This window comes from Doryrhamphus excisus, linkage group LG16 (assembly GCF_037039965.1).
Source record: "Doryrhamphus excisus strain RoL-2023G ecotype Guam linkage group LG16, RoL_Dexc_Guam_v1.1, whole genome shotgun sequence".
NCBI lineage: Eukaryota > Metazoa > Chordata > Actinopteri > Syngnathiformes > Syngnathidae > Doryrhamphus > Doryrhamphus excisus.
The window spans coordinates 17,670,796-17,690,047 of NC_136372.1; the positions used below are offsets into that span (position 1 = coordinate 17,670,796).

The window sequence follows — 19,252 nt, forward strand, 5'->3', positions numbered from 1 at the left end:
GAAAAGCTATTACCGTAAAACTACACAGAGCTGAGCTGCTTGGCTGTGGTGCAACTATGCTAACCATCCGGGTTAAAAGAAAAATGGTAAGAATGTCATTTTCAAAGAACCAAAAAAACAACAAAAACTGGAGTGACATCAGCTGTGTGTCATTCTGAAGCCTAAAAGGTGCTAAAAGACACAGAAGAATCTCGGCTGACTGGTAAAAGTCGTTTGAAAATAACCTGAAATGCTTTAAACTACAACAACACATTTGACAAATATTCCAGTAAAAAGCATGAATAAGGAAGGGAAAGTTGAGTTGATGCATCACATGTTGTCCAGTGTAATAAAGCCGCTTTACAGCTTGTCCACGCTGATGATTGGCACGAGCGTTGAAACGAAAGGCACTTTCACGCGTACGGTCCTGAAGAATGCAAGTATGACCGTACTTTTCCTGTATCGCTTTCTTTCTTTCAGTCACTTGAGAGCGGACGCACATTTACATGTGCACGGTTCAATTCCTAACCATCTTGCTGTTGACTTGCGTGTCTCCCAAGCATCAGTCCTAACCTTTGACGGAGTAAACACAAACCTCAGAAGCATCAGTAGACCTCTCTCAGTGGTCCATGCTGTTCCCAAGCCTCTGGCCCTCCTGCAGGGCGGCCATGGCCAGCCTCAAGTGCTCCTTTAGACTCTGGATCTCCCTCTCGCTCCGACCTTTTATCCCGCTCAGTTCCTCGTTGACTTCTGCGTATCGCACGCTGGCCAGACGCTTCTCCTGGAATCAAGCACGGACGTTTATTTACGGAAATGAACTTGAGTGAAGCCGCTTGACGTTTGCAGCCTCACTATACAACAACACACAAAGTTTTAGATTCATTTGTAACCTGCAAGGCATGCTGGGAAGCCGAAACACTTCCACAACAGGTTACCTAGCATGCCTTGTGGGTTATATATTAGTATAAAGTAGTATTGTTTTGCATGTATAGTAGAGTGTGGGTGTTTATATGTGGAGTATTTACATCATATGTCCCACTTATGTTGCTTTATAAATGCACAGTGAGCGAGGGAGACATTTTGTTTTGATGACCTCCAGTTGGTTCGTGTTAAGAGTGTCAAAATGGTAAGAGGATTCCCACATCATGACGCACGCAGTACCGTGTTCAGGAACTGCAGTTCATTCCGTAGACAGCTGATCTCCTTGTACAAGTACTCGATCTCGTTCTCTTTCACCCTGACAAGTACCTGCAAGACAAACGACAGTGTGGTTTTCATTTCCTGCCAGAAAGTCGTGACACACACACACACACACACGGTGCGCATATTTTGCAGAAGTGCGAGGGATATTGCAGCAGCGGGCGGGTCAGGGTGAGAAGGAGGTGCAGCAGCTTTGAGGTCATCGACAATAACGACTTTTTCCATTACACTGAAAAACTGGTACACGCCTTTGTCTCCTCCAGGCTGGATTACTGTAATGCGCTCCTCATCGGGATCTCTAGCAAGAGCATTCACAAGCTCCGATACATCCAGAACAGCGCTGCTAAGATCCTGATGAGGGTGCGGAAATACGATCATATCACCCCCATCCCGGAATCACTGAACTGGCTCCCTGTGGAACTGAGGATTCAATATAAGATCGTCCTTCCTCACCCACCAGTGTGTACACGGTGACGCTCCAGCCTACCTAAAGGAACTCCTCCTCCCCCAGACCTCCTCCAGCCTTCTGCTCGGCTGCTCCCAGTCTGTGGAATGCTCTTCCCGACCATCTGAGAGCGCCACAGACTGTGGATTCCTTTAAACCAGGGGTCTCAAACACGTCATGTACCCAGAAAAGATTATTACGTTTGATTAATGTTCATGTTAAAGGTTAAATAATTGTTAATAGTTATCCTCCCTATCCGTGTGGAAGTGGTAAGTTTTTGGCTATTTAAGTTTACAGGAAATAACCTGAAGGCTACCGTTTAGGTCGCTAGCTGTCTAGTTTGCGAGTTAGCATGTGTCTCAAGACCCTGCAGTTGCGCAATATGTTGTAAATAAAAAGAGTATAAATGTGACTATAGTCGTGTTTTGTCATGTCTACAGGGCTCTAATAATGCTTTGTTCATTTTAATCTGAAAAAATAATTTGTCTACCCACCAACTATATGTGGTTTATTAAGTTTTTATTATTTGCCGTTTTATTATTATATTTATTTATTTATTACTGATTGATTGATTTTCTTTATTCTTGATTTGTTTATTTATTTTTCATCTTATTTTGTGCAGAAAAATAAAAATTAAGATATTTGAGAACAGTGGAATGTTTTATCAGAGCTTTTCTTGTAGAAAATCGGAACCAAAGCACTGAAAAAGTTTGTATATTTTTCTGTTTTTATTAAATGCGTTTTGTTTTTTTTGAAAACCTGATGCGGCCCAGCCTTGCCCAGACCCTAGCTCCAGTGGCCCCCAGGTAAATTGAGTTTGAGATATATATATACCTTTTGTTGTGTTGTTTTATTGCTTCACTGTAGGTTTTATGCTTTCTTTGTAGCACTTTTGAGATTTCTGTAATGTAAAGTGATGTAGTATCCGGTGTGGTTGAGGTAGGACCGGGTACCGGTGTACCAGACCACGGCATCCTTACCTCCAATTCACAGGATGTCACATCTCTGTTGTCCTTTGACCCCAGATCTGCGTTGCTGTATCGCATGCGGCAGATCTCCTCTGCCAAACGCTCCTTTAAGTTCTGAAGGGAATATTTCACGTCAAGGAGATAAATACGGCACTAACCGTTTATAGATCAGACGTTGGTTTATTCAGGAATGACTCTCTTGGGGTAAAAAAAAAACTCACTTGGTTCTCTTTCCTGAGTTGCTCCAGCTCTCGCTCCTTCTGGCCGCGTTCCCGCTCTCTTTCAGCGTGACACTCCTCTGCCCGGTTTAGCTCCAGACACTTCTGAGAGTAGCGCTCCGACAGTCCCGCCAGCTCCCTCTGCAAGGCCGCACTCTCTGCCCTGCGGAGACAAAGCACATGGCACCGTGTTCGCCATCTTGTGGTTTGTTTTTGCAAACTAAGCTTCAGATGAAGTCCAAGAGAACCAACGGAAGAAAATGACGCCTCCCGAAGGAACCGCAGCCAAATTCCTGCTGGTAACTGTGGTCATCCCATGTGATTCAAAACCTCCTGTTCCTCCCCGTCGGTATCAAATTCCTGACACTCGTAACTTTATTTGGCCCCATGGCAGGTTATTTAGCAGTTGCACGCAATCAAAAATGCACTCACATGTGGGATGCTTTGTTTGGGAGCTCGATCCCGCAATACAACACAATCAAAACAGATGTTTGTAAACAACATTGTATGACCGGGGCAACATTTTAGCAGAAATGACAAATGTATCTTACTGTTGTTGGTCTCGTAAAATCTGTGGGTCGACGGCTCCGCTGCTTAGTCTCTTGACCTTTTCCGCCTCACTCTCCAGCTCCTCTTTGTGTTTCTTCTTCAGTGCCTCCATCACTAAAACAAAACAACCATATGATATTCTTGTTTTAGTGCTGTCTGTGACCGTTTACGACGACCTTGTGTTTCATTACTTAAAACACTGGATCAGGCTTACCTCGTGCGGTATCCTGAATTTCCTCCAGCAACAGCATCTTCTTCTCCGCCTCCAAGTCTGCCACCCGGCGGTCGTGCTGCCTCTGCAGCTCCTCCATGGCTTGCCGATGAGCGCGGTCCATGGCGGCTAGGCTGCGGCTGCAGGGGCCGTCTGGGCCGCAGCCGCCCCGCATCCCTTTCCCCCCTCCCCCTCCTCCCCCCTGTCGCAGTTGCTCGAGCTGCTGCCTCAGTGACGCCACCTGAGGGGAGACAGTCGGAGGTAAAGCCCCGCTGTAAGCCAAGCCGTGCGGAAGCGGAGCATCCAGAGAAGCACTTCAGAAACCTCAACAAACTGGAAGTGTAACAGTCTTCCCCAATTCCTATTCCTGATGTTTCCCAATTGCCTGATGGAGAATTTAAGGTCTTGGGGAAGACCGCTAAAGCAAAAGCAAAAGCAGGCCGGCAGGAGGATGACGGTACGTTGCGTTAAAAAGCAGAAAGTGAAAACTTCATCTAAAAGAGATGAAGGATTCATTTGCATCTTCACTTTGTTTGCAAATTAGAAAATCAACTCCACGCACTACCTCCCTCTGCAGCGCCTCATTGGCCGACTGGCCGGAATGCCGTGACGCCACCGTCGTCGGGTTCTCCTTCAAAGGCATGCGTTCAAACTCCGCCCACTTCTTCTCTATCTCGTCCTCCATGCGTAGCCTCTGATTCCCTCCTCCGCCGGTGCCCTTCCGAGACAGCACGGCTTCCCACTGGCTACTTGTGGCGTCCGGGGTCCTCGCCTCCCTGCGCTGGCCCTCCCCAGTCTGTCTCTGATTGGCTGACAGAAGGCCGGAGGAGGATGGAACGGGCGACAGCTCAACGTAGTCAAACCGGCGCTGGGTAGGAGGAGCTTCCGACGGAACATCGGCGTGATGCAATGGCAGGCGCCGGGAAGTCAGCTGAATGTGCGTGTGGGAGTTTTCTTTGTCACTTCCGCTATCGGGCAGCCTGAGGATTAAAGGAAAACATTTGTGGTTTTATAAAGTAAGCGAAAGCAGAGCCGTGTCATAAACACAAGCTAACCTCTACACACGATACTGCATAAAAATATGAAACACATATTTTAAAGTTTGACAATGTAGTTAAAAAAATACCAATAAATCACATGTGCATTAGCATTCACAGCCATTGATTAATACTCATGTAGCTTATGCAGTCTTTCAATATGATGCCACATCCTTGCATGACAACTGTAGCAAGAAATGTTCTCATGGAGGACGCTGATCAGGACCAAGGTCAGTGTCACCTGACAAGACCCGATAAAAGCCAGATTCCCTCATCTATTCCCAATATTGGTTGATAAATCTGCGTGTGTAATTACTGTGTGAGGTCTGGCGTGCTGCTGGGCCGGATGCACTTCTTTAAAACTTCAATCCAGTTCCTCCTGATTCCTGCTGTCATGGCAGAAAGCGTAAACGAGGAATCCCTCGTCTGGATAAGTAAGAGGAGAATCAGACAAATCTTTAATTATACACCTTTAGGAAAAGTATTACAAAGATGTAAAACAATATGACAGAAATACTGGCCTGTATCTGAAACCCATAGTTCTTCTCCACATCATACTCTGACACCTTCACGCAAGATTTTAAATCAATTTCACCATCCAGGTCATCTTTCTGTCCAGAAAATCAAAACATATTTTTAGTTAATATCACACTTAGTTTTTTGGGAGAAGCGTATTTGTTCAGAACACATACAAAATACGACAAAAACAAAACATACCTCTTCTGCGCTGGAGTCTCTGTAGTACTTCAGTCCTGCGTCGGTCAGAACAAACCAGTGCTTCTTCCACTGAATTTGTGATGAAGATAGGAAATGTCAAACAATGCAATTAACATTGGAAACAGCAACATCATCTGACAATGAAGCCTGATTGGTTGAAAAATGCAGCAGAAATATTATTTTCTTAGTCGATTAATAGTTTGGATTAATCGAGTAATCATAAACACAAAGATAGGTCTGCTTTCATGGATGACTAAGAGACTGACATTAGGGTATTTACATTTTTACATAAATAAACAAATCAAATACCAATATTAATAGTCGATTAACTACCTAATAGATCGTTGATTAGTCGATTAATTTTCGCAGCTCTAAAACAAACCATTAAAAAAAATATTACACAACACGTTCTCCCCATCTGCTGACTAAATACCTGATAAGGCAGTGATAAGTGTACTCAAACGTTGCACTGCACAAAATAATAACATTCATGATGATTGGACGCCACATGATTTTTAGATATCAATACAAAACTATAGCCTAGCTTCTTGCTTTGCAGCTGGTGTGTATTAGAAGCGACACAGAAGGCCTTCAAGGCGCTTCCCAAGCTAATTGATAAACACAATGGCGGCAGATATGAAAAGTAATGACTGTTATTGGATTTCCAGACTTCCTGTACCTGGTCAATGTTATCTGTGCGGTAGAAAAGCGGTAGAAAATGTGTGTGTACTTTGCAAACAACACTTCAAATAATCATATCCACTACAAATACATATCCAGGATGCCATTACAGTACAGTTATTATAATCTGTGTCCCTTCCGTAATCAGGAAAAGACCTAGATTCTTTTTATAAACAGTATACTGTAATAATTTGACAATTACAATCAAGAATTTTTCCATTTGACCTCCGAGTAACCATTTCAAAATAGAATACAACATCCTGGTTAAGACGTTGTGGTGTTGAGAGAATGTTACACAATAGTCAGGCACCAAAAGCCGCCCGTCTCATGTTTACAGATGTCAACATAGCACTGTACCGCGTTAGCTTCCTCTTTTTTTTTGATTGAATTCACTTTCTGTGGTACGTTACCTCTCCACTTTCGTCGAGTTTTGACATCCATCCCTTCTTGAAGTTTAGGAGGTCAGGCTGTGGGGCAGAGAATGGACCACAATCTTAATATCGATGATGATATTGTGCAGAAAAGACAAATGATACAAATACAAAGAAGGGAGGAGAGGAAGGATGCTTTTGGTCTCTCTGTCTCTGTATTTTGTCATTCATTGCTAATGGAGAGGGTTGTGTCTTTGCATCACGGTAATCCATATTCAGTTCAGATATATATGAAGTACTCTAGCAAAGTAGTATGGATAAAAAAACTAAGAGGGAAAACGCTGTATTATTTTACCAGAGTTTCAAAAAGCATGCTTATATATCGTATAGTTGAACAATAAATAGTTTGGTAAATGTCATTTTCTATTGATTATTCAGTTATTTCTGTCCTTACAGGTGGAAACTAGCCAACGTATGTGGGTGATGATTATTTTGGATTATGGTTATGATTATGTATGCTTGCTAACAGCGAGCTTATGTCACCGAACTCATAACTGACGCACACAAAACCAGCTCGGCTAATCTTCTTGTGCAGTAAACAAACCACAAAAGACATAAAAGTTTTGATTATAAGAATACAAAAATACGGAATATCGCAGTTTTGGAGGAAGAAAACAACAAGTTTGGTCAGTTTTGAATGTTCAAAGCTCGAATAGCATGAAGCTATCAAGTTGAAGTGTAGCATACGTCCCGTCGTCATGTAAATGCTAACATAAAATACACAAATACTTACCATTACCGAGATTAGTTGATTGATTAATTGTGCCACAAATACATATTAAAACATATTTGTATCTTTGATACAGGAAGAAGCCAAAGCTTTGAGAACTACTTACCGTCATGATAACAGGATCCGGTTAGGTTTAAAGGAAAAAAAAGAAGGCGAAAAGTACCGTCACCTCATGAAAAACAACAAGTCTATCTCTACCGGGATTAATTATTCAATTTTATCCGTCAATACCACTTTCCTGTACGACACCGAAGCGAGGCGACATGCGATAAAACCCCGCCATTCACACTCCCATCAGGCGAAGCGTCAACATTCGCAACAGGAAGTGAATGGTCTCCGCTGAAGGCTGTTTTCTACGTAAATGGTGTCTTAGGTGGGGGGCATCGCATCTATCCTGTCTCGTCTTGTGCTCCACTTCCTGGGCGGCTCCGCTCAGATCTTAAACAAAACACAACCCGGGCTGGAGAGCTGCTCTGTCTGCTGGAGGTGGGCGGGTCGATTCGATAGCGATACCAGGGAAATATCGGTATCGGATCGATGCAGGTGCGGTGAGATCGATATTTTGAAATGTTTTGTAGTGTATTTCCACTAAAGTGTTTTGCAAATAATTTTTAAAACATTCATAAACTGTATTATTATTTTAATTAAACTCATGATTTAGTCAGGAGTCACAAAATCATTCAAAGATCGTTAATGTCAAAATCATACGACTACCAACTGTGTATCTTTCGGACCGATATCAAGATTTATAGTATCGCCCACCTCTCCCGTCTCCCGCCACCTACATCCGGGTCACTCGGCTTAGTAACTGTTGGTTTCACTTGGTGCGGCCCAGGAATTTCCACACATGCCCAAGCACACCACGAGTGACAAAGCTCAGTCTGAACAAATGCCTGCAGGGAAAGAGTTTCACACAAAAAGCGGCCTTGCCAGCGGGTTGAGGTGCAGCGTCCATAAAAGTTGGATAATAAACACCCGACACTGCACACTGTCATTACGCCTGGCAAATGTATTACAGAAAGATAATGTTTATTACTGTACACGAGTACACTTTCTTGCTACGGAGCACTCATACATACGATGGCGTCAATGTATGACACTACATTTTATTCATTATTCATTTTCTACTGCTTATCCTCAAGAGGGTCGCACAGGGTGCTGGAGCCTATCCCAGCTGTCTTCAGGGCGAGAGGCGGGGTCCACCCTGGCCAGCCAATCACAGGGCACATATAGACAAACAACCATTCACACTCACATTCATACCTATGGACAATTTGGAGTCGCTAATTAACCTAGCATGTTTTTGGAATGTGGGAGGAAACCGGAGTCCTCGGAGAAAACACTGCGGGAATCGAACTCGGGTCTCCAAGCTGTGTCGCCTGTGCGCTAACCACTAGCCCGCCGGTGCTGAAATGTTTTGGAGTTTAAAGGTCATTTCAGGTTCCTTACCTTTTCTGTCTCCCTTGAATAACTAAATACTCACAGTACAGTATAGTACAGTACAGTACAGTAATACCTCTTTTATCACAGTTCTTTGATTTCAGGCCCAACTGTGATACATGCATTTCAGCAAAGTAAGATTCCTTACTTAGAAATAGAATAATTTCATGGTTAGAAAACATTTTTTAAAAGCTTCTAAATAGGATTAAGAATATTAGAGCCCTCTAGACATGAAATAACACCCCTATAGTTACCTTTTACACTCATATTACCCAATATAGTATAAATAATAATTGAAAATAAGACTCAATCTTGACTCATACTGTGGTTATTTTCTTATGAATGTAACAATACTGACCCCTAGTGACCGGTGTGGATATGTCATCCCATCGTATCATCACAACAACCTCGAATGCGTCTTCTCAACGCCTTATATTTGTATTTTTAGTTCATTTAGCCATTTTAATGCTTGAGAACGCTCAATGTAAGTACAAATATGCAAAATTAGCTTAAATTAGCTTACCCGCTGTTGATTTAATTAATCAATATTAACGTCGCGGCACCAGAAGGAGGATGAGTTGTTGTGTTGTGCATCAACACGCGTCATGGAAGCAAAGCGGCTTTACCTGCATTGGTGCCGATTTGTGATGATGCTGGTCTTTCCAAAAACCGCCCTCATCCGCGGTGGGACTGCAAGACCTCTGAAACAGACCAAACTTCATCTGAACGGCAGAATTTTCTCGAGATCTTTTAGATGTTGAATTTGTGGTGATGTAAATTGTTGAGCATGTGAAAGATTCGGAGAAAAGCAGGTTTTTACATGACAAAAAAATCAATTTTCTCAACCATTGAATAAAATAATCAATAAGCTAATAATAATAATAATAATAATCCCTTCATACCTGCAATGAGGTCGAGGATTGAGCCCGCGACAGATACCCGCTGCCGCCATCGTGCCAGCGGTCCTTGTCGGTCTCCCCATTGTCCTCCCACGCTCTAAAGGGATGCTTGCTCAGGGAGTGGCTGGAGATAGATGAAGTGAAATGTAGCCACCATCCGCTAGCATGTTCTCCATCACTGTGCTACTTCAGTCCTATCAAGTCTAACCTGGCTGGTTTGAAGAGTTCCTGTCTCCGGGAACGCTGGCGATTGTGAGGCGTCTCCATACGGTGATGGTCCTCCCTCTGATGGATCATTTTTACTTTCGGCAGGTCAGCAATGGTGGCGTATTCTTCCTTGTTTCTACCCGTGGACCCCGCCGACAGCCGGCCTGACTCCGAGGAATCCATGGAGCTCTGTGAGAAGGTATGACTTTGCACTTTGAATTGGCGTGTAGGCGAAGGGCTTCGAGCACGATGACAAAGTCCTGCGTCAACGAGGAATCGGTTTTCAAGACTGCGTCTTCTGACGCGGGATCGAGCACTCCCAGGGCTTCTCAGAGGTTGGAAGTTGGTGCCTGTCGGGTTGTTCTTGCCGACAGGAGAAGCAGCACGGGATAAGGATGAGCTACGCGGGGAAGATGCCGATTGGCGCCATGACCGTGGCGACTGGTTGAGGTCCGATTTTGAGTCAAAGTTGTTTCTGTGCATTAAACGACTGGCCTCTCCATTGGTGGCACTTCTGAGGATGGAGTACCCTGGGGGGTCGCTGGTGGCATTTCCAGACGGGGAAGCGTTTCTTCTCTTTGGAGAGTCGCTAAGTTCGCTTTTACCGAATACGGTTTGGCGAGGAGCGCTGTAGCGTTGCTTGCTCGATAAGGAGTCATGGCCGCCACGAACGCTCGCTTCGGATCTGCGCAGTATAGACTGAGAGGGAGGTTCATAACTTCTCCTTGACGGAGATGCGTTTCGACTTTGACGACCGTTAAACGAAGCGCTGCTATCGTTTTTTCTGAGCGGATACTCGGAAGTAGTTTTGAAGGACCTTCGTTCAGGACCTTCTTGACAGCGACCGACTGTATTGAATTCAGTCTTCTGAAATCTCGATTGACTTGACGGGTCATGACCCCGTCTGGTTGGAGAACAAGTCGAGTTTTCGTCGTCTTGACCGTGAAGTGCATTTCCTGCTGCGAGGTTTCGAAGTACAGCCTGACTCTCAATATCGTAACCTTCTCTTATCGGGGACCCGCAGCGTCCATGATGACTTCGTCCATCCAGTGACGTCACCGATTCCGATTTCCGAAGGACAGATTGGCTGAATGAACTATAGGCTCTTCTTGGCGGCGAAGAACCACGAGAGTCATAGCGACTTTCACAAGTTCTCCGAGACGGGGAGCTCGCACGACTGTCGAGTCTTAGTAAAGAACCGCTGGCGTTTTCAGTTTTGCGGAGCGACGTTCTGCCAGGAGAAGAGCTTCGGCTTTCTCGACCCCGACCGCTCAACGAAACATTTACGTCTGTTTTCCGTAAGGCACTCCTAAAATCAGCGACTGTCCTGGATTGGGATTTGACCGAACCAGCCAATGATTGAAAGTTTCTGGGTAAAGTCCCAGATTGTATCCGTTGTAAGGAGCCTCGTGATCCTGAATCTGTACCATCAAAGGTACGGGAAAAAACGTCACCACCCCTCAGTAGAGAGTTTCCACGGGCGGGCGAAGAGGAGCGAGACGGTAGCGAACCAAAGCGCCCGAGCTGTTGATAGGAAGAGTTTCCTCTGTCGTAAGAACTGATAAAACTCTTCCGACCGGTCGAGGCTAGCGACTCGGCTATCTTAAAAGGAGTCGGGCTCGGCGAACGAGGACCGACCTGTGCTTCCACCTCAACAGCGATGTCGTAGGGGTCAGGAGGAGGGATCTCCAGGGATAGATCCTTATCCAAAACCTCCGGTACTTGCCTCTCGGAGGCCACACCGAGATTCGGATTTCTGAAAGGGATGGTATCTTTGGGCTCGATGGTTTTGCTGCTAAACACCGGGTGCCCTCTCTCAAAATGGCGGAACGGTTCGGGCGGGTTGTTATCACGGAGAGAATGGCTGCCAGCCGCCCTCCCCAGGGAGAAGTAGCCACTTTCACGCTTCTCTTTGTCTTCTTTCAAACCTGGAAGAAAAGAGGAGTCAAAACGACCAAAATAGAATCAACGAGTAACACGAAGACAAAAAAAATGTTTCCACACACGAACCGAGCGACGGTATATTATGTTACTCGTGATTGCTAGGGGACGCCTCAGGTGCTAGCATCGCAAGTATTGCCAGGTAAAGAACACCCTTGGCTGTAACTGGAGCCACCGTAGAAAGGCAAAGAGCACTAAGTCACGGCTTCACAGAAGGCTCGGATGATAGGGACTCGTACTCTGAACCTCCCAGTACTTGACAGTATCAACAAAATCAACAAAACAAGCACCTGAGCGTCTGCCCAAGTCGTTTCTGCTCGGCGGCTCGTCCATCCAGGCGTGACGGGTGGGTCGGCGAGGGGCCGGGTCTAGTCGAGTCATTCTCAGTGGTAGGGATTCATCCTCTGCACTCCCGGAGCCGCTTGGATCTCGGTAGTCACTCTGGTCCAGACAGCTACTTGCAACAATAACGATGAAAGACGCAGAAAAGGAGGACTCACTTGTAGGAAATTCAGCATCATTCCGTGGGAATTATGAAGATTGACAAGAATTAAATGAATGGGAGATTCACTGACTTAATTAAATTCATCCCAAAACTACTTCAATGTAAGTCTACCCATTATGTTATTGTATATCACCTCGTACTTCGGTACGTGACAAAAAAATAAATTAAAAAAAAAACTTAAACCATGTTAGGAAAGCAGGAAGTGAACAAATGTAACAGTTGGAGGGGTAGGATTTAATAAGCTTTGCTTCTTCCTACTCCTTTTGGACATGTGGAACTGGGAACTGATTATGTGATGCATTCAATTGTAATCTGATGCATGTTCAAATGAAATAAAACCATTTAAAAAAATTAGTTTTTTAAATAAAAAAAATTAATTACAAAAATAAAATAAAATTATATTAGGAAAGCAGGAAGTGAACAAATGTAACAGTTACTGACTGTAAAAGTACCAGATGGAGGGGTAGGATTTAATTAGCTTTGCTTCTTCCTACTCCTTTTGGACATGTGGAACTGGGAACTGATTATGGGATGTACTCAATTGTAATCTGATGCATGTTCAAAATGAAATAAAACCATTTAAAAAATTAAAAAAATTTTTTTTTAATTAAAAACATTTAATTAAATTATATTATAAAGGCAGGAAGTGAACAAATGTAACAGTTACTGACTGTAAAAGCACCAGATGGAGGGGTAGGATTTAATTAGCTTTGCTTCTTCCTACTCCTTTTGGACATGTGGAACTGGGAACTGATTATGTGATGCATTCAATTGTAATCTGATGCATGTTCAAATTAAATAAAACCATTTAAAAAATTATTTTTTTAAATAAAAAAAAATTAATTAAAAAAATAAAATAAAATTATATTAGGAAAGCAGGAAGTGAACAAATGTAACAGTTACTGACTGTAAAAGTACCAAATGGAGGGGTAGGATTTAATAAGCTTTGCTTCTTCCTACTCCTTTTGGACATGTGGAACTGGGAACTGATTATGGGATGTACTCAATTGTAATCTGATGCACGTTCAAAATGAAATAAAACCATTTAAAAAATTAAAAACATTTTTTTTAATTAAAAACATTTAATTAAATTATATTATAAAGGCAGGAAGTGAACAAATGTAACAGTTACTGACTGTAAAAGCACCAGATGGAGGGGTAGGATTTAATTAGCTTTGCTTCTTCCTACTCCTTTTGGACATGTGGAACCGGGAACTGATTATGGGATGCATTCAATTGTAATCTGATGCATGTTCAAATTAAATAAAACCATTTAAAAAAATATTTTTTTTAATAAAAAAAAATAATTAAAAAAAAAAATAAAATTATATTAGGAAAGCAGGAAGTGAACAAATGTAACATTTACTGACTGTAAAAGTACCAGATGGAGGGGTAGAATTTAATATGCTTTGCTTCTTCCTACTCCTTTTGGACATGTGGAACTGGGAACTGATTATGTGATGCATTCAATTGTAATCTGATGCATGTTCAAATGAAATTAAACCATTACCAAGTCTAGCATCCTAATCAGTAGATTAATTATTTACTGTTAATTCATTGGTAACATAAAAAACACTACTGATTTTGATGATGATTATTACTATTACTTGTAACTATGATAATACTAATTATTAAGAGGCATGGTTCCAGTTTTTGGTCATCCCGTCAGCTTCCCTACCTGTCAGTGCTGTTGTCGTCGTCGCCGTCACAAACATAGAGCTCACAGTCTGGGCTGAGGATGCACAGAGCCCTCTCCTCATGACCCGGCCAGCCCCCGCTGACATCACAGTAGCTGCTCCCCACAGACAGACGCTCCCAATCCTCCTATGGGGGATGATCCACAAGCACCAGTCAGGACCTCGCAGCCACGGGCGCGCCGCAGAGATGGCGGCAAAGAGCTCGAACAGGAAATTCAAATGTGTCCCCAAATGAGGAGGGGGGCATTCAAGGTGTAGGTGTAGCCTGGATTAAATGACAGCGTTATTTGATAATGGAATGCACGCGCATAATAAAATAAAACGCGCCACGCGACATATCCGTCAACGGTCTCTCACCTCCGACACTCACATGTGCAGTCTGCCGTTCGATTAGGGTTACAGCGAGGGTTACCTGAGCCGGGGGGGACGGCCTACGGCGTGAATTATTTACATTTTTCTTACCATAAACTGCTCTTCTTTAATAGTCCTGGCCCAGCGAGATACTTTGATGTGACTTAGCTGATGGGAAAATTGACTCATTATCACCAGTAAGGAAAAAAAAGTAAATAAAACTAAAAAAAAATAAAATTACTCATGTATATACAGCAATTGCCGTGCCCCCCGCCCCCAGTCAGAGGTTAAGTTTGTATACGTGTGTGCTGGTCTTTACCTGTCGTATGTACATACGTGTTAAACAACTTTTATTGTGCTATGTGAGTGTCAGGAAGGCCTTCTAATAGAAGCTATTAAGACTGAATCTACTATTTGTGCTATTTTGCACAATTGCATAACATGTTGATGAGTTGCTGTACAATCTGTACTTTGCGCATGTAGTACATATTATACACTAACCTCATAGTTCACCTCACCAATCCACCTAATCCCATCACTCATCACCTGTTCTTCATCTACTTCCTGTCCGCCCTTCCCATCCTCCTCACCTTGCTGCTGCTGGTGTCTCTGTCCTCTGCCTGGGAGGGGATCGGCGTCAGCATTCCCGTCCCCATTTTAGCCCCGCCGATGGCCTTTGGGGTGGCTTTCGCCTCCGCGCTGTCCCCTGCCCCGTCATGGAGGCGTCTCTGGCGGAGGCAGTCGTGGCAGCGGGAGGGGTCAAAGATGTTGGGCTGGAACTGGGGGCACGCGGGCTCATCGTCAGGGAGCGGCATGACGACTGTGAAGGGCCGACGGGCGGTGGCATCATACACTCAAAGAACGCTGGCAAACAGAAGAGCAGGCTGGTGAGGAGGGGAGTTAAAAACATTTAAGGATGAGACAAAGACAAAATCATAAATAAAAAATAATAATAATAAACATCTTTTTCACTATAAGTGGGTAAAACTATGCGATAATACACATAAAATGTACATAATACACAGTTTTTATGATTATATTATGTGTCATTGATCACATTTTGGCGGCACGGTGGTCAAGTGGTTAGCGCACAGACCTCACAGTTAGGAGACCAGGGTTCAATTCCACCCTCAGCCATCTCTGTGTGGAGTTTGCATGTTCTCCCCGTGCATGCGTGGGTTTTCTCCCAAATAGCGACTCCAAATTGTCCATAGGTATGAATGTGAGTGTGAATGGTTGTTTGTCTATATGTGCCCTGTGATTGGCTGGCCACCAGTACAGGGTTTCCCCCGCCTCTTGTCCAAAGACAGCTGGGATAGGCTCCAGCAACCCCCGCGACCCTCATGAGGAAAAAGCGGTAAAAAATGAATGAATGAACACGTTTTTTCTTGACATCTCGTACTTTGGCGGTCCTTGAACACACCACGGATGCTGTGAGTCATTATTGATGAGTACCAATGGATTCAAACACATTTAATCCTAAATTGTGTCTTTAGAATTTAGCATATTATTGATGGTGAACGATGGCAATTGACGAGACAAGGGGAAGAAGGTTCTGGAACTGAATGTTTTTAGAATAAGTCACACTTATTGCAAATGTTGATCAGAAATCAAAGGGGTATGTAAGGGTAGTAGCGAGACGTGTGCTGTAAACAAACATTTTTCCGGGCGTATCTGCCCCCCTAAAAGTCGATAAATTGTTCCAAACCGGCCTGTAAGTTGACGACTGCACACGAGCAAAAGTGAAACACAATCCAGTCAGAAGACCACACAAAGTAGGATTAGATGCAAGCACAAGTCCCTCACGTCACGCAAATCAAACACAATCCAGGAAGTAGAAATAGCAGATAATATCTTTAAAACGATGAAGCGTATTACCTTACAAAAAAAAGCTTCTCCCTGCCCATCGACCCCCCAAGCAGGAGCATGGACCTTCCTCATGCGGCGGCGTCCTCCTCCCCGGCCGTACCTCCACTCCACCCTTGCATCCTATTGGCTGAGAAGACAATGAGTGAAACAGAAGCATCCACTGCAAACACTCGGGGGTCAACCGCGTAAGCCTGAAGCAACATGGCGGCGCTAGCCTGCAAGCCCCTTGTATTGTATATCACGGCTTTAGAAAGCGAAATCAAACGCTTGCTGTGGAGGCAGATGGCACACGCTGGCTCGGGTTAGCGTAAATAAATAAACACAAGTGAGGAGGGGGCTCCGTGTACATTAAAACAACTCATGTACCTGTTTTCATGTTGATGTCTCGGTACGGTAAAGCTGGCAACACCGTTAGCACATCGGGCAGCATCATGTGACTTAGGGTAAGAATAAAGTTTAATGTATACATTTACTATAGAAAAACACTACATAATCACAATTATTGAAGCGGTGGAGTCATACGGGGGCGGACCCTATACAAACACCTCAGTGTCCAATCACTACGTCCCCGACGGTGCGGAACCGCAGTCCAGATTCCGTACTGGATGGTCCGAATGTGGTCCGTTCCAGTTGCCGTGTTCACCCCCCAAATAGCTTAAACGTTCCACAAAAGGCCATCCTTCAGTCTTCCTGATGCTGCTTCTTCCCCGTCATTCGCCGTCTCTGCGACTTGCTGGTCTTCCTGGCGTTGATTTTACTCTCGCCGACTACGGCCTTCTTGTCCGTCTGCCGGCCTCGTCCTCCTCGGCCTTCCTGCTTCCCTTTCCTCTTCTTCTTCCCTTTGCTGGTGTAAGCGCCGAGCGATGCCGTTAGCGAGCGGATCCTGCACAGTAAAGGGATGTGAACAAATGTGAAGTCGGGCGGGTGTCGAACCCGGATCTGAAGTCAGGCTGTCATAACACAAACATAATTGCTGCAGTGCTAAGAATGCTAAAATGTATCATTTTCAAGCATCAAAATTAATTAAATGAACTAAAATACAAATATAAGGCATTCAGAAGATGCATTGAAAAACACTGTGATGATATGCAGTATTCTACACTGGTCACTAGATGTCAGATTTGATCGCAGAACAACAGGATTTTATTGCAGGTTTGAATTCACATCAACACACACTCAAGCACAAGTCTTATTTAATCTTCTTATGTACATTATATTAGGTCATACAAATGTAAATGCGACTATAGGGGTGTTATTTCATGTCTAGAGGGCTCTAATAATGTTTAGAATGTCGTAAACAGGTTTTCTATTATCTAACCACAAAAATATTCCATTGATAAATAAGGGATACTACCTGGTGCAAATTCATTTATCACAGTCGGGTCTTGAACCAAATAATAGCGATAAACACATGGACCGTCCGTGTGTATTTCTTAGGGGAAATTGGTTTCAAAAAGTCTGCCAGCACATCAGAATTATTATTTTTGGGCTATAAAAGTTCTGCGGTACCAGCTTTAAGATGTCTTATTCAAAGTTTAAATTTGCAGCTGCTTAAAAAACACGTCCAATAACTTAATAGTACTAATAGTACACAATAAATAGCAATCTGCTTCGTAAAAGCTTACTTTTTGTTTATGATCGGATCTCCAGCTTTTCTGGGCATTGTCGTCGTCGTCTCCTTATCCTCGCTGTTTTCCTCCTCTTCAGTCTCCCTGCTGACCTGGAAGGCAGAGACATGGGCAAAGTGTTATGTAATACAATAAACAGCAGGTCTTGGATTACTTTACTGTTGTGGTCAAGGAAAGCAGGATGAAGATAACTGATGAAAAGTTCACGTCTTCACCTTATTCGTTACTCGTTCAAGTAGATGATTGGAGGTGAGGTCCAGATCGCTGATGGTCGTCACGGTGACCGTGTGATTTGGGTGATCCACCTGAACGGACTCCGTCGTACTGGTGATGACGTCCTCCAGATCGTCCTCACTTTCATCTAGGGGAGAAGGTCAAATTAGCATCACGTTGCCAGCGTGAGTTCAGGAAAAAACTAAAGCCTTAAGCCGACACTCACCGAGCGCTTCTTGGCGCTCCTTTAGCATTTTCATGTATTCTTTATGCCTCTGAAAAACAAAAATACAAACCAAGTTTGCGTAGTTTTGTGTTTGCATCCATTTTCCAAGCACTGACGTACCTCTTCCCGAACTCTGTTCTGCTCATCCTTGATCTTTTTGCGGATTTCGGCTATTGCGACTTTCCTCCGTTCAACTTTCCTCTTATGAAAGCCAGTGAGATACTCCCTGATGACAAGTACAAAATGACCAGTTTGGTTACAAGTGACTATTATTACATTCATTAGGGCCCCCACAAATAGATATGGCACTATCTGGTTTCCCTCATTCATAAACACATTATAATGGGACCGTGTGTGTAACCCTGCTTGTTGACACCTGGCCTGCCAGAGAAATAAGATCACCCAGCTGGGAGGATCAGGAGTTTGGATAAACGTTCTCATTCAACAACATGAGTAAATGTGTCTAAACTTATAATACACAGACAAATGTTTGAAACGAATCATGGGCTAATGTTCAGCCGGCGTCCCTAATTACAAACTAGTAATAAAAACTATAATATAATACAATAAAAAGGTACACTTACTGTCTCTCTTTGTCGTCAAACATGACGACGCATTTGTTTTCCCTCTTTTTGGATCCAGGTTTAAATTTAGCATTGTTGGAGACATTATTGTTCTTTTTTCTGTTTTTCATTGCTCTGTGCTACGGCTACACGTGAGTTGTCGCTCTACTTCCGGAATGCACGTTGGCTAAATGGGCTCGACTGGGAACGGACAACGGACAGTGTGTATGGTTCCGCTTATCCAAACTTCAAAGTAGCGGTATGAAGAACACTGACGATGACTAATGGTTTTTAATTATTTAACGAAACATTTAAAGTTTAAAAAGATAATACAGCCCATTCGTCTTACATTTCACAGTTTTGCCGTCAATTAGCTAAGCCCCGTTGTTCAATAAAAAAATATTATTATTAAAATTATTTAAATTATTTAAAGGTGATATATGTATGACATAATAGTGTAGCTGTTCTGAACAGGGCTGTTTAGACAGGATTAAATGTGTTTTATGATCCCAGAAGACATTCATTAGTCATTAAGGCACCTAAACTT

The 19,252-nt window shown here is 43.5% G+C and overlaps 3 protein-coding genes across 3 annotated transcripts; all 3 read right to left on the reverse strand.

Moving 5' to 3' along the window:
* Nucleotides 1–279: 279 nt before the first annotated feature.
* On the reverse strand, nt 280–7,664 carry triobpb (TRIO and F-actin binding protein b). The gene is made up of 12 exons (XM_058049466.2): nt 7,273–7,664; nt 6,416–6,472; nt 5,325–5,393; nt 5,129–5,218; nt 4,924–5,033; nt 4,136–4,550; nt 3,574–3,811; nt 3,362–3,473; nt 2,814–2,973; nt 2,605–2,706; nt 1,141–1,227; nt 280–760 (listed from the first exon to the last, which is right to left on the reverse strand). Exons 1-12 carry the CDS (start codon nt 7,276–7,278, stop codon nt 599–601), a joined length of 1,608 nt encoding a protein of 535 aa, XP_057905449.2. The 5' UTR covers nt 7,279–7,664; the 3' UTR covers nt 280–598.
* A 1,334-nt stretch (nt 7,665–8,998) lies between these two features.
* On the reverse strand, nt 8,999–15,141 carry LOC131103252 (uncharacterized). The gene is made up of 6 exons (XM_078797321.1): nt 14,797–15,141; nt 13,837–13,982; nt 11,944–12,107; nt 9,714–11,640; nt 9,509–9,629; nt 8,999–9,307 (listed from the first exon to the last, which is right to left on the reverse strand). The coding sequence occupies exons 1-6, from the start codon at nt 15,019–15,021 to the stop codon at nt 9,200–9,202; spliced, it is 2,691 nt and encodes an 896-aa protein (XP_078653447.1). The 5' UTR covers nt 15,022–15,141; the 3' UTR covers nt 8,999–9,199.
* A 1,195-nt stretch (nt 15,142–16,336) lies between these two features.
* On the reverse strand, nt 16,337–18,927 carry nol12 (nucleolar protein 12). Its single transcript, XM_058049360.2, has 6 exons — nt 18,727–18,927; nt 18,263–18,368; nt 18,143–18,191; nt 17,919–18,064; nt 17,701–17,795; nt 16,337–16,958 (listed from the first exon to the last, which is right to left on the reverse strand). Exons 1-6 carry the CDS (start codon nt 18,834–18,836, stop codon nt 16,757–16,759), a joined length of 708 nt encoding a protein of 235 aa, XP_057905343.2. The 5' UTR covers nt 18,837–18,927; the 3' UTR covers nt 16,337–16,756.
* Between the last annotated feature and the right edge of the window lie 325 nt (nt 18,928–19,252).

Coding starts and splice junctions, on each gene's coding strand:
- triobpb (XM_058049466.2), bottom strand. Junction 5,219..5,324: donor GAGACTCCAGCGCAGAAGAG/GTATGTTTTGTT, acceptor TTTTCTGGACAG/AAAGATGACCTGGATGGTGA. Junction 3,474..3,573: donor AATTCAGGATACCGCACGAG/GTAAGCCTGATC, acceptor GTTTTGTTTTAG/TGATGGAGGCACTGAAGAAG.
- LOC131103252 (XM_078797321.1), bottom strand. CDS start 15,021: ATGCCGCTCCCTGACGATGAGCCCGCGTGCCCCCAGTTCCAGCCCAAC. Junction 13,983..14,796: donor GAGACACCAGCAGCAGCAAG/GTGAGGAGGATG, acceptor CATCCCCCATAG/GAGGATTGGGAGCGTCTGTC. Junction 9,308..9,508: donor AATCCTCGACCTCATTGCAG/GTATGAAGGGAT, acceptor GGTCTGTTTCAG/AGGTCTTGCAGTCCCACCGC.
- nol12 (XM_058049360.2), bottom strand. CDS start 18,836: ATGAAAAACAGAAAAAAGAACAATAATGTCTCCAACAATGCTAAATTT. Junction 18,192..18,262: donor AGAACAGAGTTCGGGAAGAG/GTACGTCAGTGC, acceptor TTTGTTTTTCAG/AGGCATAAAGAATACATGAA. Junction 18,065..18,142: donor GGAGCGCCAAGAAGCGCTCG/GTGAGTGTCGGC, acceptor CTTCTCCCCTAG/ATGAAAGTGAGGACGATCTG.